We start from the raw sequence: 11,588 nt of genomic DNA on the forward strand, positions 1-11,588 counted from the left end.
TAAAATCCTCCATAGTGATAATGCTAAGGAATATTTTTCTACAGCGTTTTCTTCATTCTTATCTTCCCAAGGAATTCTACATCAGTCAACATGTCCTCACACTCCACAACAAAATGGTATTGCCGAGAGGAAGAATAGACATCTCATTGAAACTGCACGCTCCCTGATGTTGAATACTAATATTCCTGTGCATCACTGGGGCGATGCAGTCCTCACTGCTTGTTTTCTAATCAATAGGATGCCTTCGTCCTCTCTTAAGAATAAGATTCCTCATTCTATCCTTTTTCCAAACGACACTTTATACCATGTCTCCCCACGTGTATTTGGGTGTACATGTTTTGTTCATAATGTTTCTCCAGGTCTTGATAAACTATCCGCAAAAGCTATTAAGTGTGTCTTCTTGGGATATTCTCGTCTTCAGAAAGGGTATAAATGTTATTCTCCCTCCACAAAGAGATATTATATGTCTGCTAATGTCACATTCTTTGAGGATACACCCTTTTTCTTGTCCTCCGTGGAGGATCGTTCATCTGTTCAACAAATGTTTCCTCTACCATCATGTGATCCTTTGATTATTCCTGCTTCTGTACCTCAAACTCAAAATGTGAATGACATTGTTCCTCCACCTCTTCTCACATATCAGCGTCGGAGACAATCTCAAACTCAGAACAATAAAGATCATCGAGACTCATCTCCTCCTCCATCAGATCCCCAAACCATGGATCCTTCATCCTCCTCGTCTTCTCTTGACTTAGATAATGATTTGCCTATTGCCCTTCGGAAAGGTATTCGTTCTACTCGTAATCCATATCCTGTTTATAATTTTTTGAGTTGTCATCGTTTGTCTCCTTCCTATTTCTCTTTTGTTTCCTCCTTATCCTCCCTTAAGACTCCTAATAATATTCATGAGGCACTTGATCATCCTGGATGGCGTCAAGCCATGGTTGATGAAATGCAGGCCCTTGACCACAATGGTACTTGGGACCTTGTCCCTCTTCCTCCTGGTAAGAAGCCTGTTGGTTGTCGATGGGTTTATGCTATTAAGGTTGGTCCTACTGGTGAAATTGATCGTCTAAAAGCTCGTCTCGTAGCTAAGGGATATACTCAAGTTTATGGCATTGACTATTGTGATACTTTTTCTCCTGTGGCTAAAACCAGTACAATTCGTATTTTGCTTGCTATGGCTGTCATTCGTCAGTGGCCACTTTACCAGTTGGACATTAAAAATGCCTTTCTTCATGGTGATNTNGAAGANGAGATATACATGGAGCAACCTCCTGGGTTTGTTGCTCAAGGGGAGTCTGGGTTAGTTTGTAAATTACGACGTTCCCTCTATGGCTTGAAACAATCACCTCGTGCTTGGTTTGATAAATTTAGTCGGGTTGTGCAAAATTTTGGATTGAAAAGATGTGAGACAGATCATTCAGTGTTTTATGGTCATTCTTCTTCTGACAAATGTGTTTACCTCATGGTGTATGTTGATGATATTGTTATTACAAGGAATGACATCACTAGAATTANTCAACTGAAGAATCATTTGTTCAACCACTTTCAGACTAAAGATNTGGGTCGTCTAAAATACTTTCTTGGTATTGAAGTGGCACAGTCAAAAGAAGGTGTCATCATTTCACAAAGGAAATATGCTCTTGATATTTTAGAGGAAACAAGCTTGACAAATTGCAAGCCCATTGATAGTCCTATGGACTCGAATCAAAAGTTAATGAGAGATCAAGGTGAACCTTTCTCAGACCCAGAGAGATATAGAAGGTTGGTTGGAAAACTCATATATCTCACAATAACAAGACCTGATCTATCTTATCCAGTGGGGATTGTGAGTCAATTTATGCAGAATCCACATGTTGACCATTGGAATGCAGTGATTCGCATTCTCAGATACATAAAAGGAAATCCAGGACAGGGATTGTTGTATGAGGATAAGGGAAGCACTCAGATTGAAGGATATTGTGATGCAGATTGGGTTGGTTCTCCAATTGATCGAAGATCTACTACAGGATATTGTGTTCTACTTGGAGGAAACCTTGTATCTTGGAAAAGTAAGAAACAAAGTGTTGTTGCTAGATCTAGTGCTGAAGCTGAATACCGATCTATGGCTTTGACTACATGCGAACTTGTATGGATCAAACAACTTCTCCAAGAACTTTTGTGGAAATGAGTCGTTGAAACTGTATTGTGACAACCAAGCAGCCCTTCATATCGCCTCCAATCCAGTATTTCATGAGAGAACAAAACATATAGAAATTGATTGTCATTTTATTAGAGAGAAGTTGTCTGTGTAACACCCCTGAACTTTTGGTACAAAATGCCATTTTTCCAATGGTAAGCGTTTACCAAGCCCATGTAAGGGATTACATGTGCATCAGACATGTGTCAATGCTGAAGGGCCTCCCCCCTCAACCCAGGATGACCTATACTTGGTCTTCCATCAACAAAGGACTGACCTAACTTCAAAATCCTTCTTCTGCACACCTTCAACCATGGACAACAGGGTTAACTAGTTCACAAAACACTAAAAACACAGTCCTGCAGACATTGGGGAGTTGTTCACCCAAGACTGGGTAGCACTCCTAAACTTTTGGTACAAAATGCCATTTTTCCAATGGTAAGCGATTACTAGGCCCATGTAAGCGATTACATGTGTCAATGGTGAAGGGCCTCCCCCCTCAACCCAGGATGACCTATACTTGGTCTTCCATCAAAAAGGGACTTACCTAACTTCAAAATCCTTCTTCTGCACACCTTCAACCATGGCCAACAGGGTTAACTAGTTCACAAAACACTGAAAGCACAGTCATGCAGACACTAGGGAGTTGTTCACTCAAGACTGGGTAACACCCCTAAACTTTTGGTACAAAATGCCATTTTTCCAATGGTAGGCGATTACCAAGCCCATGTAAGTGATTACACTTGCATTAACACACTATAAAGGGATCCTGGGGAGTGATTAAGCTAGGCTTTTGTAGCACTCATGAGGTTTTGGTACAAAAACAATTTCTCAAACAGGTTAACGATTACAACTTCTTTGTAATCGATTACAACAGCTTGAGGTCTATCAAAATTGTTCATCAACTCACCTGTCAACTTACAAACACCCTCAATGGGTCTTCCCTACATATAGGGGTCACAGAACTGGACATTTGTTAAGAACAACTAAGGATGAAAATTAAATAACACTACCAATCAACACATGGAATGAATATTACAATAACAATTCAAATAAGCATTTGGTTACAAGCACTTTCTTTATTAACAATCCAAATCTTTGTTTCAAATACAATTATCCATAATTAAAGTTCTACAAAATACTGCAGTAATACAACTATCCTTAATTAAAGTTTGGGACTATATCCGGTGTACGGAGTTTTACAAACTGCACTTTTGAATCGCTTTCGGCGCATGTAAAACTTCATAACGGTTTCATTGCTGCAATCTTTTCCCTCGCGTCCAAAGTTGTTGCAATTCTCATGTTCGTTACATGGCGTACTATAACCACCATAATATTTATTTTTCTCCTCAAGCAACGTAGTCTGCAATGCATCCAATTCTTCTTCAAGTGCTTTAATTTCAACATATTGTTCCTCTAAAACACCATCTAAAGCAGCATCAATATCTTTTTTTCTGTTTTGAATTGGTTGCTGACTTTGATTGTGCTTTCTTCCTTTCTTCCTCTCCAGTTGGATTTACTAATGCTCTTACAGATGGCTGACTCATTTCTGTCATTGATGCACCATAATCATCTAGCGTCTACAAATTCATCAAAAACATCATTGTATAAAATAAATCATTAAAACAAATATGTTAATAAAACCACTCAGTACATACCACACCCGTCTCCATTGCAGATTTGATGAAATTGTCATCTACATTTACATTCATCCAATGCAAAATTCTAAGGTATTTACGAACTAAAACATTAGAAGGAAGAAAGGATCACAAAACCAAACCTGAAATACATTACACAGACCATAATTAGTATACACAAAACGCTCACAAAACGCTCACTAAAACATTATACATTTATGAACTCAAACATTTGAAGGAATGAAACAATCCATATAAAAGATTTACCTGGAACATGTACACACAATGTTAAGTCTTTAGGTTAATACTCTTCTCTTAGGATGGTTTAGCTTTTAATTTTCTAGAATTAGGTTAGTTTAGCATTTTTTCTTAATCTTAGAGCTTTTGTTAAAATAGTGTTAATTTTCCCTTTTTAGTTAAATAAAATAGTTTTTTAATAATTAGGAATTTTATCTTTTAGAAAAATATTCAGAAAATTTAAAATAGAATTTCATTTCTTTTAGGCTTTTTTTTTTCATTTTACTTCACCAGTTTATTTTTTTTTTTTTTTGAATGTTTGTAGGAATTAATGTGCTGCTGCAAGTAGGATTGGTCCACTGTTGAACTGGGTCGTTGATGAATAGCTGGCATAGGCTAAGCTTTATTGGAACGTAGCGTTTTGGCAAGTGGTACCTGCAGCACTGGGAATAATTGGGATGGGTTGGCATTGTCTGACTGAAGCATTGCGCAGAAGTGGGCTTAAGCCTTTTGAAGCACTTAAGTGAAACAGTGAGTTTCGGAGTTAGATGTTGGTTGCACTGCTTTAGGCCATTGATTAATGAAATGCAACGTTGAAGGCAAAAGTTGAGGGGGGGGGGGGTCCTTTAGTTCGTGTTTCATTTTGGAAAAAAGCAAATTGGGAAAGCAATTGGGATTTTCTCCCAAATTCTCGCATCCTAAGCTAGGGTTCTTCAGTGCAGCAGAAGAAGAGAAGCAGCGACACGATTCCATGGACCAAATCGGTAGCTCCAAGGCCCAAATGAAGCCAGCCCAAGAAGCTAATCAGACCAGAAAGATGATGATCGAAAGCTACTAAACGGTTGAAGAGCAAGGTCAGAGTTAGTTGGAGACACTCAAGAATATTCCAAAGTTGTAACTGATTTTTCTCCCCTTTTCCCCCTTTTCTTTCTTTTTCTGTTTCGGATTTTCCCTATAAAAAGGGGTTTCTTGAATGAACAGAGTACGTGCACTGGGTGACAGACGGTGTGCTTAGCTTAGGTTTTCACATGCTCTCGCTTTAGTTTTAGGTTTATCAGCTTTCATAGGGTAGAAACTTTGATTTCTTCACTGGAGTTCTTGGAGCTTTCCATTGGGTGACAGGCAGTGGGATTCTGAGTAACTCTGGTACCTTGTATTTCGAGTTTTACGTTCTTGCAATGTGAAATTTAAATTTGATTCAATTTACAGCTTTATTGTTCTTGAGTTCCATTTACATTTCCTGCACTTCCGATTACAGTTCTAGCAATTTTATTTTGTTAACTCTGCATTGTGATTCCCATTTATGTTTCTCGTACTTTCAATTCTGGGTTGTTCTGTTTTGTTTTGAGTTGTTGATTTTAAATACTCTCTCTTAGCTTTGCAGATTGCTATAAATGAGTGTGCATATAATTTTGATTTCAATTTTGATTTTTTTTAGCATTGTATATACCAATTAGTTTTTGATTTTCCTTACATATTATTCTTTGCATTTTCAATTCATAATCATACGTTTACTGACTTTCATGCAATTACCATTTAGTTTCTTTGATTTTAGATTCTTTTAATACATCATTTTAGTTTAGGCCTTCCATTTATTTTTCTTTAGCATAGTTCACAGTCTTATTTTTCTTCCTTTTCATCATTTTATTTTAGGCATCTTACATTCATTTTAGTTAGAATCATGCATTGCATTATTTTTTTAGTTTCTTTTTAGATTTCAGTTTTACATTTTATTTTCCCCACCATTTTTAGTTTTTAGTAAATAGTAATTAGGTTTAATTCTACAATTCTAGCTTAATAAGTACCAAGTCCTTGGATTAGACCCTAGGTTGCCCCTATATTACATTAATGGGGAATTTAGGTTTGTTGAGATTTTAGGCGACAAAAATCCTGTCAACACACAACCTTCCACATACACATTCATTGCACCTTTTCCTCCATTCCAATTTGTACAAGCTTTGCTGAAACTACTAAGTAGATATTGGTATACTATACGACCCCAACAAAACCTACCCAAATCACTTATTTTATCAACTTTTTCAAACAAAATTGGGAATATTGTTTTGGTACGATTAGGTAACAATATCTCAGAAATTCCTACCAAAATGTATAGCCTACAAACATCTACTGAAGGCAACTTCTTGTGTTTTTTCAAAATAAAGTCATATATAACTTGCAATTCATATTTTCCATTTCCTTTTGCAAAGTGCTTCTGACAACCACTTTTTCTAAGTATTTTTTTCATTCAAGTTAATCTGCTAACCAACTAAACCCAACCCTATGCTTAACGTAACATCTAATTCCTATAATTCTAAAAATTTTTCTCCAAAAGAAAAACCACCCCTCTCATCAACCCATCTAACTAATAAATCGCTCATAATATTCCTACCAAGCTTCATGTTATCATTTAGTTCTAAAAACCATTGAAATGGAGTTTGTGAAATAATAGCCTTCTGCTTGTCAGTCAAAATTTCATTCAAACCAACAATAAACTTGGTTTTCATTGAATATCGAACATACAACTGCAACTGAAAATAAAATTATATTTCTTGTATTAAGTCACGAAAAAACCCACAACCCACAACGACAGAGCTTCAAAATAACCAACAAAAGACACAACGAATACGTCAAATGAATGAAGTACATACTTTGTTGGAAGAACCAATATCAGGGGTCGAAGCCATTGCACCCAAAAACGAAGAAAGAACCACAAACTTCAAACAAACCTTCCACAGAGACCGGTTAAAGCAGACCATGGACTCCATAGAGAAACGAACTCCACACCAACTCAAAGGGCAGTCAGTCAACACAACAAATACACAAATTGAAATCAAAATCAAAAACCTAAAAATGGAAGAGGGGGAAGAGAGTGCGAAGGAGAGAGAACGAGAGTGCGACGGAGAAGAACGAGAGTGCGAAGGAGAGAGAACGAATATTTCAAAGTGAAATCCCTAAGAGTGAGAAGGAAGTCTTCTGGACAGAAATTGAGTGCAAAAATGAAGCACGGACAGTTTCAGAAACTACTATTGAACCCATCCAAATCAGATTTTCAAATTAAAAAAAAATTCAAATATAATCAATTAAAAAGTGACACATGACGTGGTCAAATGCCTTGTCAAAAAGGCAATGTTAGAATATCGCAATCCAAATTTAAAACGTCAGACAAAAGCTTTCAAGTTTCAATATATAAGTTTACTAAATTTCCGGCCAAACATGGCCTTAGTTTCATTTATCATCACGATGACACACATGCAAACCCATAATCCTTAATTAATTAATTCACTTATTCAATATACGTTTTTCGTCGTTCCAAATCACGCAAATAACGCATCATTTATCATTAATTGAAACCTGTTAAAAACTATAAAATAACATAGTTGACTCATGAATTTTAGCAAAATAATGTTATAATTTTCAGTAAATTTCAACCGATATACTAAAACAGGTTAAAGGGGTACATTTTCCCAAATGGAAGAGGATGGAGAAAAATGGAATTGATTGACCGGTGTTTCCTTTTTGTAAGTAGCAAAATCAAAGCACTTCCAAATCCTTATCATGGTAATTACTTCGCCGAAAAGAAAAACGGATGCAAGAGAAGCCAAAAAACTTCAAGATAAACTTCAATAGTTCAAAATAAATATGCTGAAAGAGCAAATTCAACAAAACCTTTCAGGTTAGGTTAGAATTGAGATTCCTTATTCAAAATGTTTCAAGTTGTTTTAAATATCAGATAGATTTCTTAATGATCCTCTTTATCCAAATTGCATTGTTTTCTTTTTTTTCTCTTTATTCAAATCGTGTAATAGTTTAACCATTATCAATAAATGATTAATATTTTTATTAACGGTTAATTAATTGTAACTATGGTAAGAGTTGTCTTAACCGTTTTTGGTTAAGAGTTATTCATTATTTCCCGGAGAGGTATCCCTACCCTACAATCACTATACAGATAGATGGAGACATAACCCTAAACATCAATTCCCTACTTACATTCACAAAAACAACTCAAATAAATTTTAAAAAAATAAACGATAAGAAAAGTAATAATGCACATAAACGGAATTTGGCGGTTGAATTGAAGATTGAAACCTTAAATTAACGAAAGAGAATAATGTATGGAAGTCAAGATTTTGTTTGGACAACATCTACCGTAGCGCCGCAAGACAAGAACCTGCGGAAAATCATAAACAAAGCCGCGCGTGAAATTTCCCTCATTTTTCTCCAAACCAAACACTTCCTTCTCCTTACGAACCCATTACCCTTGTGATGAGACCTTCCCTTCACTCTCTCCTTAACTTTTCCGAAACATTTCTGGGTTCTTTCCGGCACCGTCTCTTTCCTCGAAAATTTGTAGCTTCGTAGGTACATTTGTCTGCAGGAGACGCTATCCACCACCCTCGGGTGCCCACACACGTGCGAACGCCTTCTACGCACAAACTCCGCGTCCGATTCCGGCCACTTGTAGAGATTCATGTACGTCGCACGCACCGGCACACGTGGAACACGTGCGTCGCTTACACAGTTTGATATGCACACAGAACTCATCTTCTTCTTCCTTTTCAATTCTGTATGTAAGGATGAAAAGTGAAAAGGCAAGGACAAGGGTGAAGTGTGTGGGGGAAGAGGGGCCGTTGATTTATAGTGGGTTAATTGTGTCATGTTTGATGATCTGCAATCACTATGTTTTGTGAATGAAATTCATTAATTGAATGTGTGAAATGAGAGTTTGTGGTGTTAGGCAAGGGTTAGATGGCCTAAAGAAAATTACATCGCAATATGACAAGGTTAAGATAGACGACTTTTCTTTGAAATTTTAAAACTTTCTTTCAAGTTAAAATTAGTTTAATTTTATATTTTTATTAGAATGACTAACAAAATTTGTTGTTCAAACATAATTAAAAAGTGAATTAATGTGGAGACGTATATGATGATGATGATTCGTTGGGTGTCAAATTACAGGAACCTGCGTGGAACAATCATGTTTGTGTGTCTGTTTTTTTTTTTTTTTTTTTTCATTTTTAAACCGTATTACTTTGTTGCTTTCATGATGTGACATCATTGTCTACTTTTGTTATAATTATATTCATTGAGTGTGGTTGTTTTGTTAATTTCTTTTAAAGTGGTTTTACTAATTAGGGGTAGAGAAGAGAGTGTGATTTGGTAGAGAATAAAATCCGGATTGAAACTGAGTTTCGTTTATTCATTAAGATCTTTTTAACTTCTCATTCTCAAATATACATCAATTAAATTTCATTAAATATTGTAATTTTTTTTTCTCCTTGACAAATAATAATATCAAAATCTTATAAACTGAAGGAGATTGGTTTTTAGTGGAGACAAGGAAGTGCTCATGTGAATTTTCACTCACAAGTTTTGAATTTATGAAAGTGTTAATGACATTAATATAATATATCCGTTAATTCTTCTTTTAAGTGCCATTTAAGGTTTCTTTAGATAAATTAATAAAAGCATTAACTTTTATAATTTATAATAAATTTTTTAAGTTCTTTTCATGGTAATTTTTTTATTTAGTGTTTTACATTACTTGAGAATGATTCACCATAATTTAATTATATTTGATATTTTCAAAAACGGAGAATTATAATTACTAAAAAAAATTAATGTAACATCAAACTTTATAAACAATAGATGGAAAAGGAATATTTTTTTTCCTATCATGACAATTAAAGAAAACCAAGGGAGTAATTAAGAAAGTGTTAATTGTAGCATTGTTTTGCATTTATGAATGTACTAATGGCAGCATTTATATTGGATGGCATGTGGCAAACATGCAAGCTATGATCAAATAAATTTTTCTGTTCCCTTTTCCATTGAAATAAAACCTGAAAAAAAAGAAGTTAATCATGCCAACACTCTTTGTTTTCTTTTTGTTGGAAGTTATTTTTTATTATTTTTATCTTAATTGAATTTACTCTTAAAAAAATTGAATTAATTCGTTAGTGCAACAATTAAAGAGAGTTTCATTTGTCAATTGGTTTTTCTATTTTTTTAAATAGTTTTTCATTAATTTTATTTATATTTTATATTTTTATAAAAAATAATAATTTTTGAAACTATATAATTAATACTATTTTACAAGACAATTTTAGTATGGTCAAGTTAGTAATCAACAAACTAGATACTGTTAAAGTAACCTATAATTACTTTTCAATATTTGATTCTTATGGAGACTCTGCAACCCGAGATTGGAAACCAATGCACTATAAAGATCTGAGTTTTTACAACAAGGGCTTTACAGCGACCACAATGTCAAAATGTAAATCACCTCTCTAACTCACTAATCTAATATAGGAAAATACAAAAAGACTAGCAGCAAGAACATTTCAATCCTGCAATCACCCCTTTGAGACCTTTCCCAAAGTCAAGAACCATGTTTTTCTTCCTGTAGACACTATAGGGAAACCAACAATACTCAGCGTTTGCGAAACTCTTGATCAAGTAGAAAGCACCTCAGTCATGTAGTAAGATCAGCCTTTGTGAATCAATCAATCTTGCTTCTCAAGAAACCATCAAGACTTGTACACCACGACAATTCTTGTTTCTTGGAGCGTTTCTCACTTTTGTAAACCTTCAAAGCTCAATCTGAATCTAATATGAAAATGTTAATCACAATGGTCTTACAAAATTTCAAACCATGCGTCTATATATAGTGTAACTCAAATCTGACACATTTTAATCGATTATGCTATTAATCTAATCGGTTTCATTTCAATATTATAACAAATTAACACTAGTCAAAGCAATTAACACTAGTGCAAAAAAGGCCTTTAACGTCACCCTTTAGACATCTGACCCTCGAATATCAGACGTAAAAAATGACCGGTGGCATTTTTCGTGAATAAAACAACTATTTAGACGCCGACTATGAAGGAGCCCGACTTCTAAAGCCATTTAGATGTCTGTGTTGGGGGAACCGACGTCTATAGACGTTTGTTATGGCGGGAACCGACTTTTGAATACTCAACCCGGAAATTTAAAAAGTCATTTTTTGACTCCATTTAGACGTCTGATCCCGCCACTCCGACTTCTAAAGCACTTTAGATGTCTGTTGTGGGGGGAATCGACGTCTATAGACATCTATTATAGTGGGAACCGACTTCTAAATACTCAGCCCGAAAATTTAAAAAGTCACTTTTTGACTCCATTTAGACGTCTAATCCCGCCACTCCGATTTCTAAAGCCATTTAGACGTCTGTTGTGGGGGGAACCGACGTTAAAGACTCAACCCAGAAATTTAAAAAGTCACTTTTTGACTCCATTTAGACGTCTGATCCCGCCACTCCGACTTCTAAAGCCTTTTAGATGTTTGTTGTGGGGAGAACTGACATCTAAAGACTCAGCCCAAAAATTTTAAAAGTCACTTTTTGACTCCATTTAAACGTCTGATCCCGCCACTCCGACTTCTAAAGCCTTTTAAACGTTTGTTGTGGGGGGAACCTGTTGGAAAACATGTTGGCTTCGTTTTTACACCAAGAGGGGAGGGGGGTGAATTGTGATGTTTTAAAAACAAA

General features: G+C 35.4%; 1 protein-coding gene across 1 annotated transcript; it reads right to left on the reverse strand.

Moving 5' to 3' along the window:
- Positions 1-7,972: 7,972 nt before the first annotated feature.
- Positions 7,973-8,831, reverse strand: LOC106770254. Its single transcript, XM_014656069.2, has one exon. It carries the CDS (start codon positions 8,713-8,715, stop codon positions 8,179-8,181), a length of 537 nt encoding a protein of 178 aa, XP_014511555.2. The 5' UTR covers positions 8,716-8,831; the 3' UTR covers positions 7,973-8,178.
- Positions 8,832-11,588: the final 2,757 nt, after the last annotated feature.

The sequence above is a fragment of the Vigna radiata genome, chromosome 8 (genome assembly GCF_000741045.1).
Source record: "Vigna radiata var. radiata cultivar VC1973A chromosome 8, Vradiata_ver6, whole genome shotgun sequence".
Lineage (NCBI taxonomy): Eukaryota > Viridiplantae > Streptophyta > Magnoliopsida > Fabales > Fabaceae > Vigna > Vigna radiata.

What these genes read in the sequence shown, in the direction of transcription:
- LOC106770254 (XM_014656069.2), bottom strand. Translation starts at nt 8,715, where the DNA reads ATGACACAATTAACCCACTATAAATCAACGGCCCCTCTTCCCCCACAC.